Here is a 22106-nt window from a genome sequence, read left to right as displayed (position 1 = left end):
TACTCTTTTAGATTTTAGGAATGCATAACATTATTACATTATATTTGAAACTAAGTAAGTTTTAAATAAAGTAACTGAAAAAGTAATTGGTCAATTAAATTAATTTAACTCCTTAAATTTTATAATTTTTATAAATAATTATCTCGAATTTTAATCTTGTCCTATTTGATCTCAAATTTTATCTTAACATAGACAGACACATGAATTTTAAATTAATTTTAATTAATCTCCAACTTTATTATTCTTAAATAAATGTTTAAAAATTTGATTTTATTTTAAGATTTATTAATTTCTTTAAATATATTTTTCTAACAGTTTTAAGTTAAATAATTTTTATCAAAGGTCAATAAATCATTAATATTTTTATTCTGTTTGCTTTAATTCATTTTTCCATATTAACATATAATAAAATAATGTTTTAAAGATACACTTTCTCTTTAAAATAACATGACCCACACACACACACACGAAAATTTCAATTTTTTATTAAAAAGTTATTTTCAATAACTATTTTGACAAAACCGTAAAATAAAAAAGGTCAATAACTCATTAATCGATCCGATATTGTATCTTATAATATATATATATATATATATATATATATATATATATATATATATATATATATATATATATATATATATATATATAATGTTAATATGTTATAAATATAACGATTTTTTATGATACCAATTAATATAAAACATTTTTAGCATAAAACGACAATTATTAAACTTAATATTTAAAAATTAAATTCCTTATAACACTTAACTTATAAAGAAACTGTCTTCTTACAGTATCTCATATAATATTTCTTTCATTAGTTTTCTTAATATTTCACAATAAAATAAATACATTCCAATATCATACAACTATTCAGAGTTTTCTCACGTCACAAGTAAGAAATGGATACAGAATTTTAAAATATTCGAATATTTATTACTTTATTAAATTTGGAATACATTTTTTAATAATTTTATTAAACAGCCTCAAATTTCACACATTACTACATTTAATTAATTTGTCCCCTAGTAAAACTATTGTCTTTATTTCCTTAGAATTTACTTTCTTTTGTTTCTATCTCTACAAAAATTAGAATATTTTTTATATTTAGCAACGAATAACAATTGCATAAATTAAATATATTTTTCTTATAAAATATAAAAATAATAAGCAGAAAAAATACCCACTTTATGTGCTTTTCAAGATCTGTAAAATGATAATAGTTATTTTCCATGATGAATAAGTCATATTATATAACCCACACTAAAAGATTAGTCATATTAAAACATTATTTATTCGTCATACAATTATCATATAAGAAAAAAAAATGAGATAAGGTTAAGTAAAGGTACATGTATATTTGTTCTTACAAAGTCATTATGAGATAAAGAATGACGTCATATTCGACCAACGAATCAGATCGAATCAAAAGGCTGGAGTCAAATCCGGGCCATGGATTTGCTTCAACGCTCTGATTTGTAATCACCAAAAGATTTAAGCATATCAATTTCTTTTTTATTATTGTTTCAAAATTTATTTATTTAATTAATTATTTTGCATTTTGTGTATGATAGTTGAAACAGGAAGAGAAAAGAAGGGATAAGAACAAAGAGAATCCAAGAGAGAGAAAGAATGAAAACGGCGTTGGTCTTTGAACAGTCACTTTAAATTCTTCACACTCTCTTCACAATTCCTATTTTCTCATCGATCATTTCCTCTCAATTCACTTCACATTCAGGTACCTGTTCTTCTTGATCTCTTCTTTTTGTTTCTCTGTTGAAAGCGAAGATTCTGATTTGCTGCGATTCTTTCCATTGATTATTCATTCTGCTCTTTTCTCTTTTGCCCCAAACTGTTAACTTATCATTTCCAACCGCAACTCCATCTGCACTCGTATTTTTCTTGTTTTCCATCTTAACTTCTTCTTCTTCTTTTTATGATTCTTTTCCAGATTCTTGAAACTCGTGGATCGGTTCAGGAGTTCCTTTGCTGAATCCAGATTTAAATACGGTAGTTATCTTCTTTAAAGTTATTACTCATCCTCCACTAAACTAGGACTTCTGTTCGTCGTCCAATTTCTTTGAATTCATGCTTCTATTTATCGAATTTTCTTGACAATTGTCATTTTTTATATTTGTTTTTTCTTTTTTTATTGCAAACAGTTAGTTCTTTCATACAGTTGAATAATGTATTTTTCTTGAAAATGCTTGAATGGAGAAGCACTCAGCAGCATCTTCACATTCAATTAAATTTAAGAGCAGTGATCAGAAATGTAACTTCTTGGAACAACGATAAGCCATTAATCTTGAATCTGACTACTTCTAGACATTCATTCCCTAGGAATTGGAGCAATTTCAAATACTGATATGAAGACAAAAGTATTAGCTTGAATGGCTCTTTGGTGGCTGTAGTCTCCTTTCTTATTTCAGACTTGAAAAACATTTTCTTATCTTCTGTCTAAACCATTCTTGGAATGCAGCATTGCCGAAGTTCCTCCTTGCATTTATCTTAATCATTTTTTCTTAATTTCTACAAATATGTTACTTTTTTGTATTACCTGTGGCACTGTGGCGAAAGCAATATATTAAAAAGTAGAACATACCATCCAGAAGCTTGTTAAAGTTTAGCCAACGAGACCGTGAACAAGCTTGGTCTCTGGTTTGTTATCCCTTACAATACAATACCTATTTCTGTATACTGAGGTAGTTAAAGGCAGAAAGCACCCTTGAGGAGTTATAGTGCCCTATTGCGCAAACTGCCAGGAGTCCCAAAGTCTAGCGACTACTTATTTAGCTTCTTGATTCTTTAGTATTATTACCCTGTTTTGCATCACGGTTGGGTAATTAGATGGCTGATCCTTCATATATTATTTAATGTTATCCACAGACACATCCCTAGTGGGGCTGATCTCTTTTAGTGCCTCAGGGTGTCTTTTAGTGCCATTGACTACATTTATTGGAACCCAAACTTCTAACCGGTCTGGGTTTCAAAATATTGGATGCAAGTGAACTAATGTCTTCTCCAAAACAGTGATATTTCTATTTTTGTACTCTTGCAAAGCAGTTGCTGTTATTTTTTATGTGGTTATTACATGGAATATCCATCTGGTATGAAGTCTGTGCATTATGTTTGCTTTGTTTCTTAAAAATAGGTTAATTTATTTGTTTGCTTCTTGTATTACTATTTATTTATATGCAGTATTTGCAGTCATAATAATATTATCAATTACACTCTTATTTTTCCAATCTATTATTTATTTTTCTTTAAGTCTTATTCTATTTCCCTTCTTTAAGAAATTAAAGTTAATGTGTGTTTTTTTTTTTTTTTTCTAATTCAGTTCACAATGGGAATATATCTCAGCACTCCCAAAATTGAAAAGTTTTCCGAAGATGGTGAAAACGAGCATCTTAGATATGGTTTATCATCCATGCAAGGGTGGCGCGCAACAATGGAAGATGCTGTGAGTAATCATTTTAAAAGTTGCTAGTTTAATAAATCAAATGACTTCTGCATATAAATCCAGAATTACAAAGTAATAACTATAAACCACCGATGTGGTAAATGACAATGTCTAGTAAGAAGTATCCTGAGTTTACTGGGTATTATGCTACTTGATATCTGTCAGTATTTGAACTTTGTTTTACTACTCCTTAGTTTGATCCTGTTTACTGTGTAGTTGCTTTAGACAGTAATGTTTGCTGCAGTACCATTTCCCCCATTTTCCATTAATGCCTCGATTTGTTAAAAACTAGTGTGACATGTGGAATGACATATTTTCATTAAAAAGAGTGCTAGCAATGTACTTTCGTTGGAGCATCTTTCTTCAATGGGAGATGCTTTAAAATATTTAGAGTTGCCTCAAGCAAACTTTACCACTGGGGGTGTTAACATGACATTGAAAGTTTAAAATTTTTGAGTTGCTTGTACAAACAACTCACAAATAAAAAAATATCATCTTAACAAAAATTATTAATGAGGTCTAAATAAAAAGAAAATAAAATAATGAGTTGCTTGGAGAAAGAATATTTATGGATTAACAAGTTACACTTGAGCTTTGGGCAAATGTTTTGTTGGAGAAGGATGGACTTTCACCCCCAAGATTTCATTCTTTGTGGTTAATAGGTTTATCTTTTTGTTTTATAATTTGAAGCATGCAGTTCACAGGTGGATAATGTTAATTATTCTTTTTAGAGTTTCTCCTCTCTTTAATTATGGTGGAAACAGATAAATATTTGGTAGCAAATTCCAAGTACGGCTGTGGACGTCCCAAAATTTCTTTGAGCTCATTCTTCTAGCATTTTTTTCAATAGTGTGTGGCAAAATAGTACATTTGTAAAATAACCCGTTGATCTCATGTAATGCGTGCGTTGTAGTTTATAGAGCAGCAATGATTTTTGTCCAGTGAAATGTGATTTCAGGAAGTAAATGTGATGACATCGATTCTGCATTTGAAATTTTATCTTTTAATTCATTTTATTATTTTTCACTCACATTGTTTGTTAATATGTTGTTGATTTTTTGTTCTCTTTTCATTTGTTAGCATGCTGCATATACTAATCTGGATGGTTCAACTTCATTTTTTGGTGTCTACGATGGTCATGGAGGTGAGGTTTGAAAAATTGTTACTTTTATGGCAGAATGTCGCTTTTACTACTTTATGAGTAATTTACAGATGTTTTCTTACCACGTTGGGGTGGTATTTTACCTTTTCCGTTCCATCTCTCTTTTAGAGAGCATCTCACATTCCTAATCCTACCTCCTTTAAGTGTCTAGGAAGGCAAGGAAGAGAAACGTGTAATATCTTCTAAAAGATAAAAGAAAGTAAAGAGGAAAAGAAAAAATGGAATTTGGAAGCCCTATGTACTCTAATAGAAAATATTCTCTGAATATTCTTTAAAAGTTTATTTATATAATCTAAAGAAGTCATAAAGTTGCTTCTAGTTGTAGTTGATTTCAACTTTTGAGGCATGAATTAAATTTAAAAAAAATTCTCATCTTTTGTGACATAGGCATGGATTATAGTTTGCGGCATGCATGAAGACCCTAGTGCATTTACACCATTGTAACTTGTGTTCCTTGATTCTAGCTTCTCAAGATTGAACCTCACACGGTTTCCATCTCTTGGTCAACTGTATTTTCTGCTGTGATTCTAAATTGTGTTTATGCTTATGCTCTATTTAATGAATTGATTTTCCAACAGATTCTGATTGCCCCTTTCAAATTGTTTTTTATGGTAGAAAAGATCAAGGTCCATTTGTGCTTATCTTCCTCTACAAATTGGGTTTTTACTATTGTGTGCCATATATTTGACTTGTACTAAATTTTAATAATCCCCAACGAATCTAGAGGAAAATACTTCATAAATTATTTCTAGTTTGAAATCAATTGTGTTATGGGTGCTCATGAATCCAAAATTTCAGGTAAGGTGGTTGCAAAGTTTTGTGCGAAGTTTCTCCACCAAGAGGTGCTCAAAAGTAAAGCATACTTAACTGGAGATATTGGAACCTCCCTTCAGAAATCCTTTTTAAGGTTAGATTAAAAAGATGTCCACTTCTACAGGGCAGTGCCTGAATTCATCAATTAAATGACAAAACTGGTTTCAATGTTTCATTTTTGCAAGAAGTTGAATTTATGTTCTACTAAAGATTTTCAATTTGGTTCATCAGCTAAAATCTCAATTTTGTAGTTCTTATTTTCTATCTTTTTTTTCCCTTTCTTTGATACACTAAGAAATTTCATTCACAATGGTCCCTCTCAAAGTTACGTAAGTTTGTTTTATTTTATGCACTTGAATGATTGGAATAGTGTGAAGAAATTATATTTAACCTTTTTAAATGACAAATTGTAGCTCACTTATTAGTCGATGATTATGGTTTGCATATTCATTTCGTTACTGTGTCCTGTTAAGCTTAGATATTATTGAGCAGACATGGAGTACGATATTGCATTGCTTCTCTCTCCTTGTCTAATTGAAAAGAAATAAAGTGTAATAACTATTGATTACATATACATCTCTCCCTGTGTCCTAAGAGGAAAGTACAAAAGTAAAATGTTATGAATTGGTGTTTTCAATATTATGCAGAATGGATGAGATGATGCGTGGTCAAAGGGGATGGAGGGAATTATCAATATTGGGGGATAAGATAAACAAGTTTAGTGGGATGATAGAAGGTTTGATTTGGTCTCCAAGAAGCAGTGATGGTAATTGCCGAGTTGATGATTGGGCTTTTGAGGAGGTAAGTATGTGTGACATTTGAAGATGGATATGCTAAGTAATACTCGTCAGTATCACTTCTTCATTGGGCACACTTGGTAATTTGGGGCATGGTGTGGCTTATGGTGGAAATAAGATCTCTTATGTATCTCTCAAATTTGAATTTACTAATTGCAATCAGGGGCCTCATTCTGATTTTGCTGGACCAACTTCGGGAAGCACTGCCTGTGTTGCAGTTATTAGAAACAACCAGCTTGTTGTTGCAAATGCTGGTGATTCGCGATGTGTGATATCTCGGAAGGGTCAGGTAACTTACCCAGCAGAAATTCATGGAACACTAATTATGCATATTATCCACAGACAGATACATGCTAGGGATACATATAAACATAAAATTTTGTTTCATTTGTATAAACACTACATTTGGGAATGTTTGCGTCTTAATTTGGCTGCTCAAAGTTATTAGGGGGACTTTTTTGATGGCATATAATATGGTTTGTCCTTTTGTTTTTTGTAAACTATACACAGATCTTGTAGATAAATTACTTATGATATTGTACTATGGCCTTTTTTTTTTTCTACAGGCATACAATTTGTCTAGAGACCACAAACCTGATCTTGAGATTGAGAGGGACAGAATCTTAAAAGCTGGTGGTTTTATTCACGCTGGACGAGTTAATGGAAGTTTAAATCTTGCAAGAGCTATTGGTAATGTATCTATGCGCCAGTGAACTTTTTAAAATGAATAATTATGCTTCTTTTCCATTTCCTCTTTTTTTCATTTATAACTTGAGTGGATAGCCTGGCTGCCCTCCTGCATCTTTAGCTCATGAAGATCCACGAATTGTGTACTTGATGAATAAAACACCCTAACAACTTTCTACTTGTTGTGTTTTGTATGTTTTATGTTGGTTCTTTACACGAAAAGGAAATTGGTCAAAAATCATATAACTGGAGATTTCAAATTTGTATGTGTACTCATGATGATAATTTCTTCGTGAAGATACAGATTCCTTTTGGGATTTTGAGGGGTGGAATGGAAATGGGTTATAAAGTTTTCATCCTTTAATAAGTTTCAATTAACTGCAGGTGACATGGAATTTAAACAGAATAAATTTCTTCCTGCTGAGAAACAAATTTTAACTGCCAATCCAGACATAAACACTGTAAGTTTATTACTGTAATACATTTCAGCTAGCTTGCCTCCGTGATAATGTGCCACCGTTTCTATTTTTCTATATAACGGAAGGATCCATGATAAAATGCATGGGCAGGGCTTATTAGTAGTCTAAAGTATTAATCTTTATGTATGCTGTTATTACTAACATTGTTAATTTGAAAATTTTTATAGGTTGAGCTTTGTGACGAAGATGAATTTGTGGTGTTAGCTTGTGATGGAATATGGTATTCTCGTGGCTTCCACATCTCCATTTGATTTGGAATGTTATGATGTGTTTAGTTGTCATTTACATTATTAAAATGTGATAAGCACCAATGAATTTTCATTCTAGGCACAGGAGTGACTCTTATTTGTGTCTTGTGTGGGTGGAATGAGTTTCTTGATTCATACCTATAAACGAGTAAATTATATCAATCTCATTTCAAAATTACACACTGATGTAAACACCTCTAGTTTCAGAAATCACAGAACTGGCAAATTATCCGTTTCCTTATCCAACAAATTCCTTCATTTACCCCTTTTCAGATAGATGTAAATTGATGTCTTAGCATGCCAATGCCATCTACAAAAGCATTGTTGGCACCGAGTGTGATTCTGAAACCAGTAATTTGCTTACAGAGTCCCCTTCAGCTGTCATTTTGAAAATATTTTGTTTCTCCTTATTTCCAGGGATTGCATGTCAAGTCAACAACTTGTAGATTTTATTCATGCCCAATTGTGCACGGTGAGTTCTTCTTTTTTAATTTGATGGTAAAGTATTAACTCAATTAAGAGCGACTGTATATTGATTTTAATGCAGTACTGAGTGCTTTGACGGATAAGAACTTCTCCATTTGTGCTTGTAATTGTTGAAGAGAATTATTAATGGAGGCCTCTTAGTAATATATAATATTTTTTGTGGTGGACAGAGTCACACTGTTCTTTGTCGCATTTTTTAATGCATTTTTTAAAGCATATATAATATCAATGCATTTTTTAACCATAGCCATTTTCTTTTACTAGACCTCTAGCACGGCGCCATTTCTGATCAATTCTGTAAATGTTTTTTTCCTGAATTTTATGGTCTGGATAATGCTTATATAAGTGATTATTTTATGTGGCAGCAAACCAAACTTTCTGCCGTGTGTGAAACAGTACTTGACCGGTGTTTGGCACCATCAACTGCCGTTGGCGAGGGATGTGACAATATGACCATGATCTTGGTGCAGTTCAAACGACCTGCTCAGTCCAGTGCATCAACAGAAGAGCAATCCTCTTCAACCGGACAAGCTGAACCTGAAACACAACTAGAGAGAAGTGAAAGTTAGTAAAATTCCTCAGCAACAGTTCAAATATTGTATCATATATACATACATATATACGATATATACATATATTAAATATATGTAGTGTGCACCAAATGATTAGAATGCATCCGAATGGTCATTTTCCCTTCATCTCACGTTATACACAACATATATTCTGATTAGCCCAAGAGTATCAGTTTTACTTCTGTTTCTTCTCTCTCGTGTCTACTTTAAACTCTGAAAAGTTGGTTTTGCACCTTCAATTTGCGTCTCCCTAATGTCAGTAGTTGTAGTTGTAATGTAATCGACTACTTGCAAGAAAGCTGCTAGCTCGGTAAAAAGCCTTTATGCTAAAGAAAGCATAATCTAGAATGAGTGAGGTTTTTGACTTGGAAATATCGTAAAACAGACCTTTTGATACTATTGGTGATTATGCAATACGGTTTATTTTTGGCATTTTGTTTAGGAACAGATCTGTAAGAGGTGGTGCCTTTTATGGTGGATCCATTGAATACATAGAATATTGAAAAATGCTATTGGGAGTAAGGTAGGTTACAGACCACTGCACCTTACAAATAGTGAATGTAATATTTGCCATATCCAATCTCCCTGTGAAGTAATTTTATTATTTGAATATTGACAGAACTTATCAGCATCTGGAGGGAGGAAAATAGTACTTTTATTATTTAAACAATCTCACTTTTGTGATTTAGATTAGATTGGTTATTTTTATTTTTACATTTTTTTTACCGTCCAACTTTTAATTTTTGACCAGTAATTATTATTATAAAAGTCAATAAACATAGACAAATACTTATGTATGATTGTTTATTAAGTAATAGCGTGAAGTTGTAAACTTAAGGACCCTTTATTTGGCAATATCGGGCTCAGTAGGCTCTCGCATTTTTTTTATACAAATCTTGGTGCAAGGTATCCTTATGTTTTTATACATTTCATCATCGGTTTACATCTTGTGATCCGATCACATCATAATTCCCTTACTACATACATCCTCACCCTTACTCCATTCCCACCCCTCTATCATCAGCACCCAAAGCCTCATCTGTAATATACATGCCTGCAATCACGAAAAGAAATTGTAGAGCTTTAAGTAATCTCAACCATATTGTATGTAAGGAATTTGAAATATATTTGTGGGTAGAAAGATACTCACTGTCTAATGTTTGGAATTGATCCTCAAAAGTTATTGCAAGTACCAGGAGACTTTTTTTACATAAGTATTTCTCAGCGTTAATCTGCAGAAATTTCCAGCATGATACACTTTTTTTGCATACCAATCATTAACTGAAAAATTGAAGCATGCAATCCTAATATCCAGGGCAATTTCCAAGACAAAGTGTTCCTACAAAAACCATGATAAAAAGTTAATAAAATGAATGAATAATACATACACAGACAACGTAATAAGTTTATTTATAACATTGTAAACCATAAAAAGTTATATCTAGAATGATTTCTAATTGATCGACGATATGACACAGCAAAAAAAACTTTACATTGACAATGCATACTCATTAAAACTCAAATAAAACAAGATAATATATGCACTGAAAAATATAAAGATTGTTATTAAATCCCAACCGCTATACAATGTAATATATACTTTTAGAATAACCATCTTAAAAGTCATATCATTGATGATTTCTGATCAGTTAATTTGTAAACATTTACAGTAATATTGCGTGGCAATCAAACTCCACATAAACTATCAGGTAAAATCAATCATATTGTTTCCATGAAATAATTCTTAGTAAAACATTAATACCTTCATGCCACCCTTTTGACTCAGGAACATACGAAAAGTTCCCATGAGATAACTCATAATATCAAGATTTATTAGGCAATTGAGCAAATGTTCCTGCATTGGGGCTACACCCCACAACCATCATCTTCTTGAGGACAGAAAAGGCTCGATCTTTGTTCCCTGACATAGTATGCCCACGAATGAGAGCATTGTAAGTGAAGACATTAGGTTCAAGACCCATAAGCTGCAGTTCCTCAAACATCTTCCCGGCTCTGTCCACCATTCCAGCATTTCCAAAATGGAGAATCAATGAATTGTAAGTATAAAGATCAGGAGTGACTCCCCTATTCTTCATTTCACTGAAAAGAGAAAGAGCTTCCTCAAACCTCTGTGATTTTCCAAGGCCATTGATCATAAGATTGTAAGAAACAGTATCAGGATCAAGGCCAGTCAACTTTAGTTCCTCAAAGTAGTGCACAGCATCATCAACTCTGCCATTCATGCACAGACATTCTACAAGAATTGTATAAGACTTCAAATCTGGCCGTATCCCTTCCTTAACCATCCTTTTGAACAAATCACAAGCAATGTCAACGTTACCTGCTTTCCCAAATCCGTTGATGAGAATATTATAAATAGCACAGTTAGGCTTGCAATGATAATCTGTCATCTCCTCAAAAACATTCATTGCTTCGTCTAATCTTCCAGCCTTTAAAAGGCCGTCTATAAGAGGGCCATATGTACAAGGAGTGGGAGAGAAATCACCACTTACGAGATCATAGTATAAATCTAATGCCTTATTTAAGTTTTTACATTTCACAAGGGCTGAGATGACGATATTATGTGTTATAGTATTGGGCTTGCATCCCCTACAGAGCATATCATTGTACAGTTCAAAAAGTTCATCGATCCTCTTTGATTTACCATGAGCATCAAGCAGCAAGTTGTAGGTGAAAATATTCGGGCAACAACCTGCATTCTTCATCTCAATAAAAAGTTTGAAAGCTAGTTCGGTGATGTTACTTCCAAGAAGCCCATCTATCAAGCAGTTATATGATTCCGAGGAAGGGTGAACTCCAAAAGTTTTGGTGAATTTGTCAAACAAATTTTGAGCATGGAGAGCCTTGTTCTGCTTGCACAAGACTCTGATCAAAGGTATTATCAAATTATCATCTAGGCAGATAGAATGGCACACCAATCCTTCAGCAAATGAAATGGCCACTTCTATTTCTGCTTCAATTAAAATACATTCCATTAATTCTCCCCAGAATTGACTACTTGTCTGTGAACCTGGTTGATGTACAAATTCCATGACAATCTTGATTGCATCCTCAATACTTCCATACTTTACAACACCAGGAAGGAGGGTGTACAAAGTTACACGATCAGGGGAGAGAAATTTCTTCATTTGATGGTAAAACCAGAATGCATAATCAGCCCTGCCTTCTTTGAGCAAGCCATAGATAATAGTGTTATAAGTCAGAACATCAGGACTACAGTTCATGATTGTCATTCTACAGAACATTTTCAAAGCCAAATCAACTGAATCATTCTTGCAGAGACAATCAAGGAGTGCGTTAAAAGTCACTGTGTTTGGAGGACATCCAGACTCATTCATACTCCCAAACAAATCAAGGGCTTTCCGGATTTTTCCCTCTTTCCCTAAACCAGTAAGTAAAATGTTGTATGTCACAACTGTAGGAGCTAGCTTAAAATCCTTCAGTCTCCCAAACATTTTCCATGCCTCATCAACTCGGTCAGCCTTGTAAAGTGTGTCAATTAAAGAATTAACTACAATTATATCTGGTTCACAACCTTCGCTTAACATCTCAGTCAAAAGTTTTGTGGATTTGTCTATTTGCCCTGCTTTGCTGTAGCACTTCATCATCATGTTATAGGTTACTGAATCAGGTAAAAGCCCACAATTGTGAAGATCATTGAATATATATTTTGCTTCTCTGATCCTACCTGTTTCAGCAAGACTATATAAGGATGCATTACATGCGGCTATACTAGGCAAAATACCTCTCTTTTTCATTTCTTGAAAGGTGTCAAGAGCTTTTTCAGGATCGCCCAACTTTCCATAGTAGTCAATAAAAAGAACGTACGAATAAGCAGTTGGTTCAACACCCCAAGATTCCAGATTGCTGAAAAGCTCTAATGCCTCATCTAATCTTTTCAGGGCCAAAAGTCCAGAGATCAACGTGTTGTAAGTATGAAGATTTGGAAAAATTCCTTTCTCTTTCATCACATCTAATATATCAAATGCCTGATCAACTTTTCCTGATTTACATAAAGCCTCAACAATTATAGTGTAGGAAACCACATCAGGAGCATAACCATCAGCCTCCATCTCATTCCAGAATCTTTTCACCATTTCCAAGTTGCCATAATTGCTGAACTTGCCCATCAAAGTAATGTAAGTCACCTGATCCGGTTTGTGACCGCTAGCTCTCATCTTTGAGTATAATTCCATGGCCTTATCAAGTTTCCCTGCAGCACAAAGCGCATCAATTAGAACCGTATAAGTGACAACATCAGGTCCGCATCCTTCATCCTCCATTGTCTTTAAAATCCCATACGCATCATCGATTCTCCCTGCCCTCCCAAGCACTCTAATACATATGGTATATGTGTAGATATTTGGCCTCAAACCTAATGTTTTCATCTCTTCCAATAAATCCATAATGGTTCCGGTCTCCCTCCTCTTCCCCAATGCTACCATTAACGCCGAGTAAGTCTTCATACTAGGTTTCATACCTTCCGAGATCATTCTTTTGTAAACCATCAAAGCCTCTTTACAAAAGCCACCAGGTTGGAGCAGGAAATGAATCAGTCCATTATATGAATAAGCATTCAAGACAAACCCAGCTTGCCTCATCTTTCCAAGTGCAAATGGTGCTTGTCGAATCCCACCTTTAATCGAAAGAGCCTTAAAGATAGTCAGATATGTATTCGGATTCCTGTTAATCACTTGCTCTTGCATAAAATCAAAAACAAAAACCATATCTTCAACTCTCCCGTGAACCCTCAGGAACTCAAGCATGTAATTACATGTTTCAGGTGTATGCACAAGATTAGGCAACTGAGAAACCATCTTAAAATACGAAAGAGCAGAATTGGGATCCAGAATTGACTTCAAAACGCCAATAACTTCTTCAGAAGACACTCTACTTTTGCTCTTGCCATTTACTGCAACCACCACTTCAGGGGCACATCTTATCTCTAAGACACGAATACCCAATTGTCTTTTTCCATGTTTCTTCCAATTTACCAAAGACCCATTTGGTAAAGATTTCATTTTGACAAATGGGGTTCCTCCAAAGAATCCATTATTGCTCAAAGCATAAACATTGGTGTCACCCAAAGCACAACAAGAAGTAGAAGAACGGGGCACTATAACAGCCATAGAAACACAAAAGTCCAACAGTGACAAGCGAAAGGAGAAACTAAAATTCAGAACAAGCACTCTGAAGAGTAGATGACGGCAAATAGAAAGTGTATGAACCTGTCACCGTAATTTGGGTATGCAAACTGAGCACAATGGAGGAGAGTATTGTTTGATGAGAGACAGAAACTTGGCTAAACATCAAGTTTGGGTTTTAGATATTTTTTGCCACCAAAATATCAGCATGTGTAATGAAATTGTAACATTGCGGTTAACTGGGTAAGGCTTACCCTTATGATTGCGAGGTGATGGCTGAGGATACAAATTCAACCTTATCAGTGATGAAATATCTACATCTTTAATAGACAACTGCTACCAACAAAAAAGATAAATTCTAATCAGCACCTATTCATTTAAAAGTGAAAACAGTTTATTTAAATATATTTAACTTGTGCGTTTAATTTATACATTTTGTTTTATGTATATCATATGTATATGTATATATACTATTATACAAAAGGAAATTGTTTATTTTGGTATTCACATTAGTTTTTTAATTTTATTATTTAAATAATTATTTTTAAGTTAAAATAATTGTTTTATTAATTTTATTTTTTAAGAAACTTTTCTGAAATTTATTTTTTATTTCCTTTATTTATAAATTTAAACAGTTTTTATTTAAAATAATTATTTATATTAATTGTAAAATTATTTATATTATAATAATAATAACGTTATTACTATTTTCATCATAAAAAGTGAATACGTTACACACGTATTAGTTTTCATCATTATATATATATATATATATATATATATATATATATATATATATATATATATTAAAACATTCTTCTAAAAATGTTATTGATTTTTTTTGGCACTTTTGAACTTATAGTTGATATAGCAATTTATTTACTTTTAATCAATAAAAGTGTTTTATTTCACAGTATTGACTTTAAAGTTTAGATCGTCTTGGTGAAAAAAAAAATCATATTTAATTAAGCTTATCTAACTTTAATAAAGTATTGTTACATAAAAAAATATTATAGGTTTTACACACAGAAAGTATTTTTTGTTTTTTAGGATAAAAATTATTCATTTTTTGAGTTTTATGATTGAGAGTGATGGTTTATTTCTGTCATACATATTTTATATGATCGAGTGTTTTTTGTCAACTCATACTTTATATGCATTTGTTTTATTTTTTAAAAATTAGTTTTCATGTGTAAGGGAAAATATTTCTTCTTTAATTTTTCAACAATTTTTTTTTTAACTTTTAAATCTTTATTCGGTGTTAAAAGTGTATTTAACAGACATGAAGTTAATATATATATATATATATATATAATATTCTAGGAATCTCAGCGTCTTTTATTTTTCTTATATTAAATTAATAAATTTTAAAAATAAAAAATACTTACATTATATATTGACAATAAAACCTTGTAAGTTGAGTATAAATTATTTTTATATTATAAATAAATATATCATATATCATATCATCATATCATAATATACAATTTGAAGATTATGACTCTTATTTTCCATATTTTATTTGAAACCACATTTATTTTATCTTATTTTATATTTAATTTTCATATTTTAAAACCAAACATAGACTAAGTAGCAGCTGCCAGGTGCAGCCAACCCAACAACATTGACTCTCTGTTTTGTTCTATTTTGTGGCATAAAACAAGAACCAAACCCTACCTCGTACCCGTGTTCTGTGTGTGCTTGTGTGATAGTGGTGGTAGCTACCATCTTCTCTCTGTGCTCCAACCTCTGAATTTCAAAATGGTGAAAGCAAGTGAGAGCGGTGCAGTTCCTGAGCCGGTTATGGATGCCGCCAACACCACTCTCTCCAACCTTCAACTACTCCGAACGCATTTTAACGACTTTTTGTCGCTCTCCGACCCTCAAATCCTTTCTCAAATGCCCCCTCTTCAACGCGCTCACGCCCTCTTCATCCTCGCTAAAATCACCTCTACCCTTCTCGAATGTAATCCAAAAAACACATCTTTTTACATCATGAATGTTGCTATTTCGAGTTTGATTTTATCTTTCTTCTGTTTTCATTCTCTCCAGTGAATTTGAGGTGTAGTGGTGTCCACCCAGATGATCATCCCATCAAATCAGAGCTCGTGAGTTTCTGACAATTCTGTCTTTCTTTAACCTTGACAATTGCTAACGAGTGTTTGTTTCTCGTCTTCCCAGGACAGGATGAGCTTGTACGAGGACAAACTGGAACGTATGATTGATTTGAGTAAAGGTACATTTTTGTTTCTTTTCTCAAAAATGTGTTTAGTTTTATGCATCTGTTGAATGGCCTTGTTGAAAATTAAACATGATGGGTATTTGGAATTTCAAGCGTGAATTGTTTGCGTTGGAGTGACTTTTGGTTTTGTTTGTGAAGCTCCACTGCGACCTTCCACTACCTTGAATTACCAGGCGGCTACACGCTTCATAGAACACTCTCTACCTGACCTAACTTCTGGTGAGTGATAAATTGTTTTATGGACAAAAACTTAAGGTGCTGTTCTTGATGTGCTTTTGATGTTGATTTGTGACCAAAATTAGAGTTTCATCTTGCCTTTCGAAAAAAGGATTTGCATTAATGTTCATAGTAGATTCGATGTGAAATTCCAAGTCTGAGCTGAAAATAATGCGGAACGCACCTAAGAATTGGTTCCAAGTTTTGTTTTATTTTATTCCTTTCAAGGGTTGTCTATTGTGTCTCTTCCAAATTAATTTCGTGTATGTAAAGAGAAGTGGTTTATTTTGTGCAGAGCAGAGGCAAAATATGAGGAACATAAGTAGAGGGGAGAGAACAAAGACAAACCTTCCGGGTCGGGCAGGTCAAAAGAGGAAATATCAGTCTTCTGAAAAACAATCTGTTAAAGCAGCTGCCAAGGATTTTTTGGAGAAAGCAGCCAGGGAGATTCTTGGTGATACCAGTGGCGGTATTAAGGGACCGCTACAAGTTGACATGTCAGAGGATGATGACAACAACCAGCCCTTATCCTGATTTTCCAGAAATTTGGTAGAGTTCCTCATAATGTTCTTGTTTACTTTGTTTTTTGAATGTGAAGTTAATGTCCCAACTGACATGATATATGTCTTTTGTTATAGTAAAAGGTTAGAATTTGATCCATTAATTTCGGAATTTTCTCTTATCAAGATAGGAATGAACTCTGAACAAACAATACAGATTTTAGGAAATTGTAGCACTTTGATGATTGGAAAAACTAAGTACATTCTTTTTACTACTTGTATAGTTTACTTTTATTTAATAGTTTTCATTGAATATTTGTCTTTCATAGTCACCTTATTTCGACACCTACTGATTATCAATTTAGTGTAACTCTTAAATTGTCATCTGTTAGCCTTTCCTATTTAAAAAAAGAATTGGTAGTATCAATATTGAAATCATTGCAGTTAAGAGAGTTGTTTGATAACTTGTTAATTGTGTTGTGTGATTGAGTTTTAACTGTAGCTATACAGTATTGCACGTGAAAGATGTGTAATTTCATTTTACATATCCTCTACGGTTCAAACATTATTATTAGAAATGGAATTCATTGCAGCATACCAACTCAGATAATACCGTAGGAGCTTAGGACTTGTGGACAACAACGACATTGGAAGAGCATGACAACTTGTAGATCACACTGCATGTTAATGTAATAAAACTTACTATATGTCAAAGAGTAGTGATATTTCCACAAATATTTTACAACGTCTTTTACTACAAGGAGGGTAGTGAATATATCTATAACTTGAATTATATAAGAAAATAAAGAATTATTTTATTAATATCAATCACACCAATTCCATTCTCATCATCTCTATTTGTAATAACAAGAACCTTTAAAAAAAGAAAATAAAAATATGCTGAAATGAATGAGAAATTGTGAAGATATTTTTTCCTAATTATTGTGGATATATTGAGAATATTTTTTATCTTGATAATCTGCTATTCAAAGCACTCCTGCTCAGGTTTGTAAATGACTATCCATTATTCCGGGCTTGCCTACAATAGATCCTGGAATCTACCATGAGGAAGTCCTTTAGTGAAAATGTCTACTATCTAAAATCCTGTAGGGACATGAGTTTTTACCACTAGGTCTCTGTCAAGATTATTTTTTATGTAATCAAGTTGAACTGGATTATGAGCAATGATCATAGCTGACTTGTTATCGTAGCACAATTGCATAGGGATGTCAACTCTTATTTAAGGTCATCAATTATGATATTCATTCAGAGTCCTTCACACCACCTTGAGTAGGAGCTCGAAATTCAACTTCTTCAATAAAACATGATACTCTATCCGTATTTTTCTTCTCCAGGTTACCTGATTTTCTTACATAGTTCAAGTTATATATTTTTATCAACTTAGGGGGAAACATAATTCACAATGTGAATGATAATAGCAAAGTTGCCTGCCGCCAAGTTGAATCAGTGTGGGCTGTGGTTTCTTGCATAGAAGCCTGTTTGGTACACTCATTGGACTATGTTCGTTCTTGTCATCCAACATTTGACACTATCACCTGCTAGGAGTAGTGTCTTGATTGGTAGGGTGGCAACTCAGAATGTCGTTAACTATGATGGCTGTTTTCTTTTTATTGGAAATGTTGATGACTATCAACAATCTCTTTTTTGGAGATATAAAAAATGTCTTCTTCTTTGTGTTGAAGGTGTTTTTCACCCTCCTCTGATACTGGTTCACTCTGAATCAGGACTTTCAAAGTAAAGTTTACTTCAGCCACTAGGGCTTTGTTAACACCAATAGGGTGTTTTGTTTGTGTCCTTATGACACTTTTGTTGACACCATTATGATGTTTCAGAATTGTGTATTACTAGAGTACACTTTATATTCTATCATTAGGGTAGTTTTAAGCATCATTATTAGAGTGGTTTTAAAGCCTTGTGAAATTTTAAATTTCTACACATTTTCTTTTAGAAGGACTGAACATCTCAAAACATGGGATTAAATATCTTTTGGGCACATCTCCGACTTCATCTGTCACCATGAGAGATCACCATTTTCAATTTTGCATTAGATTGATCCGGGTTGATCTAGGAAGTACCAACATGTTTGTCGAACAACGTGTCAACATTTTCAACACTTTTTAAGCATCACTTATTGGATATGCCTTCAACAGGTGTTCGACACCCCTTGAGTATGAGCAAAGAGGGTAAGCTGACACCTGTTATTGGCTAAGCATGTCCTAGACAATGCTATCATAAAAAAGTAAAAAAAAAAAATATATATATATATATATATATATATATATATATATATCAATTTGGTTTATAAATATTGCAAGGCTTGAAATTGTTTTTGTTAGGCTTGCATCCTGGGACTTAACTAGTGTTTAACTATTAATAGATACGTTTCTTAGTACTCTATTGTGGGATCATTATTATATGAAACTGTTAAGACTTGGCAAATTTGTTCCTACAATATAAATTGTGTAAATCTTATTTCTCAATTGGGATTTTTGTCATGTTGACTATAAATGAATAGGGTCTCCGTATCCTATATATAAACATTAGCCATGTTTTGGAGTCCACATCGGAGTCAGTATTTAATAGCCTGGGGACATCATCAGGGCCTGGGGACATCATCGCCATCCGCTGGTCTTGTTCACACCACTGAGACAAAATACTAAAATTTCAGAGACAAACCTCCTGTTGATGGTGGCAGTGCATGGACATATTGACAAACTCAATATATTTGTTCCCTGCTTGTAGCATTCAACCTATATGCTTATCTGGCTTGACGAGCGTTGGAAATGGGTCCTATAATTGGCACTTAAACTCTAGTATAAGTGTTTCTTCAGATGTAATTATATTAAATTCTCTTTATTACTCTTAAATGTAATTGTCACTCGAATCAATATAAATATGTGGTGTGTTGAGTGCTTTTCATTCAAGCAACTCACCCGTGTATTCTGTCTTGAGCCCTCCTGTTGGAGCTCATTGTGCAGAAGACAATAGAGTGTCTTGTGAGTTAATGAAAATTTTAGACTAGTTGGTTTAGGATTTAGACTCAAAGTTTGAATATAATTTGTGATCGATATGTAATTTAAATCTCCATTCAATGATATGTGTGGTCTCCAATGCAAAAAAAATCTGAATCTGCTATACAAGAATTTTTTTGATCAGCTGTTTTACTTTTGATAAGTAACAAAAAACGTTTCATTGGCAAAAATGAAATTAGAGAACAACATACATGCTACTTGTCATAGGTTTCCTAGAAATACTGTAAAATTACTGTCTTCGTTGTATCATGGTACTGAAAGTGGAATGGCCTTTGGGAAAAAGCTTGAACAAGTTGGTTTGTGCTTCTAGTATAATATTGATGATGTCAATTTAAATGCATGGAACAAAGCTACTCACTGCTGAATTCCTTGATTGCGTTGGTTGTGTCGTGTGAAGTTTATACGCTTTTCTCATAGATTTTCTCGAACTGGAGAGAATCTGAGTGAAAGAAAGCCTGCAACTTTCAAGTCTAAACGTTTACTTGTTTTGAAAACGTATTTACTTGTTATTTATTCCTTATATTCTGTCTGAGATTTTATTCTTTTGGAATTTTATGTCCAGTGTGCTTGGACAAGGTGGAGGAGCTGTGTGTCCGTAAGAGGAATATCACCATAGCGTTTTCGGTCTTCTTGGCGACAGAATCTCGATATTGTTCACTATCCCCACCACATGTTGAATGTTTCTAATGTCCAGTTTTGGTTAACAGTATTGACAAATGCAGCATTTGTCTATTGCGGATTTGCAGATATCTAAAACAATGTACATGTCTCAATTTTGGATGGACTTATTTCATAGTAAGAATAGTAGTACTTATTACTCTATGAGCATTTCCACTTGCTTATTTATGGGTTCATAAATTCATGTGATAGATAGATATATTTTTTTTATGTAGCTCTGAAAGTATCAGAAGTGAGTTAAGATTAACATTAATAATTTTGGATTAGTATATCACTTGAGACAATTTCTATGAGAATGATTAATAGACTCCCATGAGATGAGACAGCGAAGATAGAAGAGAAAAAAAAATATGAATGTCATAAAAGAATGATATATTGGCTACAAAAGAATTAAGCCAGAAAGGAAAAGAACGTCACCACCAAAATCTAATGTGATGGGGTGATTCATTCACACATACATAGCCAACACTCCGAGAGTTACGGTTACAAGAGCAACTTCCAACGTTGCAGCACTGCTAGTTGGAGCAACCGCCGGAGCCTCAAATTCCACCGGAGAAGGTGCCGGAGAAATCGCTCGTAATGTGTGCTTTGGAGACATCACAACCACAATCAACTTTTGCCCCTTCTCACAGTGCCCCTTTGCTCCACTGATGAAATAGAATGGCCCAGGACGCTCTAGTTTCACCTTAGTATTCCCATCACTGTACACTTTGATGGGATTGGAGGTGCTGCAATTACCATATTCCTCCCTTGTTACTTCCAACACTGAGTCCTTCCCACTTTGAAATTTCCACACTGCATACAAAAGTTACTCATCAATGGAAGGCAAAATGATAGTAGTGACAAGAAAAGGTAAAAACTTTTCAGCCAATTGATACATCTTTGTTCAACTTAAGGACACTAATTTCAAATAAAGATCAATTTTAACTTAGCAAATGGTTGTGTTTATGGGAAGTTACCCAGATAATCGCCAACTCTGAAACGAGACTTTTCAGCCCATTGATTGAGAGAATCTGCTTCTGAAGATGGAATCTTCCAAGCATCAATCTTGCCTCCGACTAAAAGTTCCTTAGCTGCTGAGAATCCAAGGAGAAGGAAAAAGAAGAAAAGGGAAGCAGAGACGGCTCTTGAAGAATCAGCCATGGTCTTTTTTTGAGAACTTAAGAGGGTTTATGAAAGATTTTACCTTTCTTACTCTCAGAAGTAGGAAGTGGTGGTATGCAGTAGTGGGAATTAGGAGTGTTGTATTTATAGCGATGAAGAGAAGAGAAAGTAGCCGTTGAGCACAGCATGTGGGGGCCACTGTACTGAGTCTTCTGTTACTATGTGGGCCCTTGTAACGGATAACAACGGTAAATAAAACTCATTAATGAGCCATGATTCTGGAACCAGGAGGAATGCATTCACGCCGTTACTCAATTATCTTCTGATTAAGCGGAGTATTTAAATTTTTTATAATTAAATTATTTTAAATTTTTAAATAATTTGTTTAATGGAGTAATCGAAATTTTTTACATTTTAATTTTTTGTTTTGTTAAAACAGTT

The 22106-nt window shown here is 33.3% G+C and overlaps 4 protein-coding genes across 8 annotated transcripts; 2 read left to right on the top strand and 2 right to left on the bottom strand.

Annotated features, from left to right (window-relative positions):
- The first annotated feature begins 1577 nt into the window (after positions 1-1577).
- On the top strand, positions 1578-8879 carry LOC114164264 (probable protein phosphatase 2C 60). 2 transcript variants are annotated; one of them, XM_028048867.1, is made up of 12 exons: positions 1578-1741; positions 1955-2013; positions 3341-3463; positions 4544-4607; positions 5424-5532; positions 6086-6239; positions 6399-6524; positions 6802-6925; positions 7307-7383; positions 7569-7621; positions 8067-8121; positions 8501-8704. In XM_028048867.1, exons 3-12 carry the CDS (start codon positions 3347-3349, stop codon positions 8702-8704), a joined length of 1083 nt encoding a protein of 360 aa, XP_027904668.1. In that variant the 5' UTR covers positions 1578-1741; positions 1955-2013; positions 3341-3346. The 2 variants fall into 2 exon arrangements, with proteins under 2 accessions (XP_027904668.1, XP_027904669.1); XM_028048868.1 differs by lacking the exons at positions 1578-1741; positions 1955-2013 and having other exon boundaries at positions 3347-3463; positions 8501-8879.
- Positions 8880-9532: 653 nt separating this feature from the next.
- Positions 9533-14176, bottom strand: LOC114164263 (pentatricopeptide repeat-containing protein At4g31850, chloroplastic). The gene is made up of 3 exons (XM_028048866.1): positions 10470-14176; positions 9858-10046; positions 9533-9761 (listed from the first exon to the last, which is right to left on the bottom strand). The coding sequence occupies exon 1, from the start codon at positions 13855-13857 to the stop codon at positions 10531-10533; it is 3327 nt and encodes a 1108-aa protein (XP_027904667.1). The 5' UTR covers positions 13858-14176; the 3' UTR covers positions 9533-9761; positions 9858-10046; positions 10470-10530.
- A 1304-nt stretch (positions 14177-15480) lies between these two features.
- LOC114164248 (nuclear nucleic acid-binding protein C1D) lies at positions 15481-20725 on the top strand. Of its 4 annotated transcripts, none has more exons than XM_028048843.1 (6): positions 15481-15838; positions 15925-15980; positions 16054-16108; positions 16253-16333; positions 16626-16879; positions 19452-19973. In XM_028048843.1, exons 1-5 carry the CDS (start codon positions 15634-15636, stop codon positions 16862-16864), a joined length of 636 nt encoding a protein of 211 aa, XP_027904644.1. In that variant the 5' UTR covers positions 15481-15633; the 3' UTR covers positions 16865-16879; positions 19452-19973. The 4 variants fall into 4 exon arrangements, with proteins under 4 accessions (XP_027904644.1, XP_027904643.1, XP_027904645.1 ...); XM_028048842.1 differs by having other exon boundaries at positions 19367-19973; XM_028048844.1 differs by lacking the exon at positions 19452-19973 and adding an exon at positions 17424-17644.
- Positions 20726-20893: 168 nt separating this feature from the next.
- LOC114164249 (early nodulin-like protein 1) lies at positions 20894-21799 on the bottom strand. The gene is made up of 2 exons (XM_028048845.1): positions 21521-21799; positions 20894-21356 (listed from the first exon to the last, which is right to left on the bottom strand). Exons 1-2 carry the CDS (start codon positions 21702-21704, stop codon positions 21010-21012), a joined length of 531 nt encoding a protein of 176 aa, XP_027904646.1. The 5' UTR covers positions 21705-21799; the 3' UTR covers positions 20894-21009.
- Between the last annotated feature and the right edge of the window lie 307 nt (positions 21800-22106).

The sequence above is a fragment of the Vigna unguiculata genome, chromosome 9 (assembly GCF_004118075.2).
Source record: "Vigna unguiculata cultivar IT97K-499-35 chromosome 9, ASM411807v1, whole genome shotgun sequence".
Classification (NCBI taxonomy): Eukaryota; Viridiplantae; Streptophyta; class Magnoliopsida; order Fabales; family Fabaceae; genus Vigna; species Vigna unguiculata.
Note: the sequence above shows the minus strand (reverse complement) of the source record. Positions and strands in the feature narration are given on the sequence as shown.

Bases quoted from the DNA above. Each gene is read 5' to 3' on its own strand.
- LOC114164264 (XM_028048868.1), top strand. From the start codon at position 3,347: ATGGGAATATATCTCAGCACTCCCAAAATTGAAAAGTTTTCCGAAGAT. The intron at 5,533-6,085 runs GTTAGATTAAAA...AATATTATGCAG, and splicing joins CTTCAGAAATCCTTTTTAAG to AATGGATGAGATGATGCGTG. The intron at 6,926-7,306 runs GTAATGTATCTA...AATTAACTGCAG, and splicing joins AAATCTTGCAAGAGCTATTG to GTGACATGGAATTTAAACAG.
- LOC114164263 (XM_028048866.1), bottom strand. From the start codon at position 13,857: ATGGCTGTTATAGTGCCCCGTTCTTCTACTTCTTGTTGTGCTTTGGGT.
- LOC114164248 (XM_028048840.1), top strand. From the start codon at position 15,634: ATGGTGAAAGCAAGTGAGAGCGGTGCAGTTCCTGAGCCGGTTATGGAT. The intron at 15,981-16,053 runs GTGAGTTTCTGA...TCGTCTTCCCAG, and splicing joins ATCCCATCAAATCAGAGCTC to GACAGGATGAGCTTGTACGA. The intron at 16,334-16,625 runs GTGAGTGATAAA...TATTTTGTGCAG, and splicing joins TCTACCTGACCTAACTTCTG to AGCAGAGGCAAAATATGAGG.
- LOC114164249 (XM_028048845.1), bottom strand. From the start codon at position 21,704: ATGGCTGATTCTTCAAGAGCCGTCTCTGCTTCCCTTTTCTTCTTTTTC. The intron at 21,357-21,520 runs GTAACTTCCCAT...TTTTGTATGCAG, and splicing joins CAGAGTTGGCGATTATCTGG to TGTGGAAATTTCAAAGTGGG.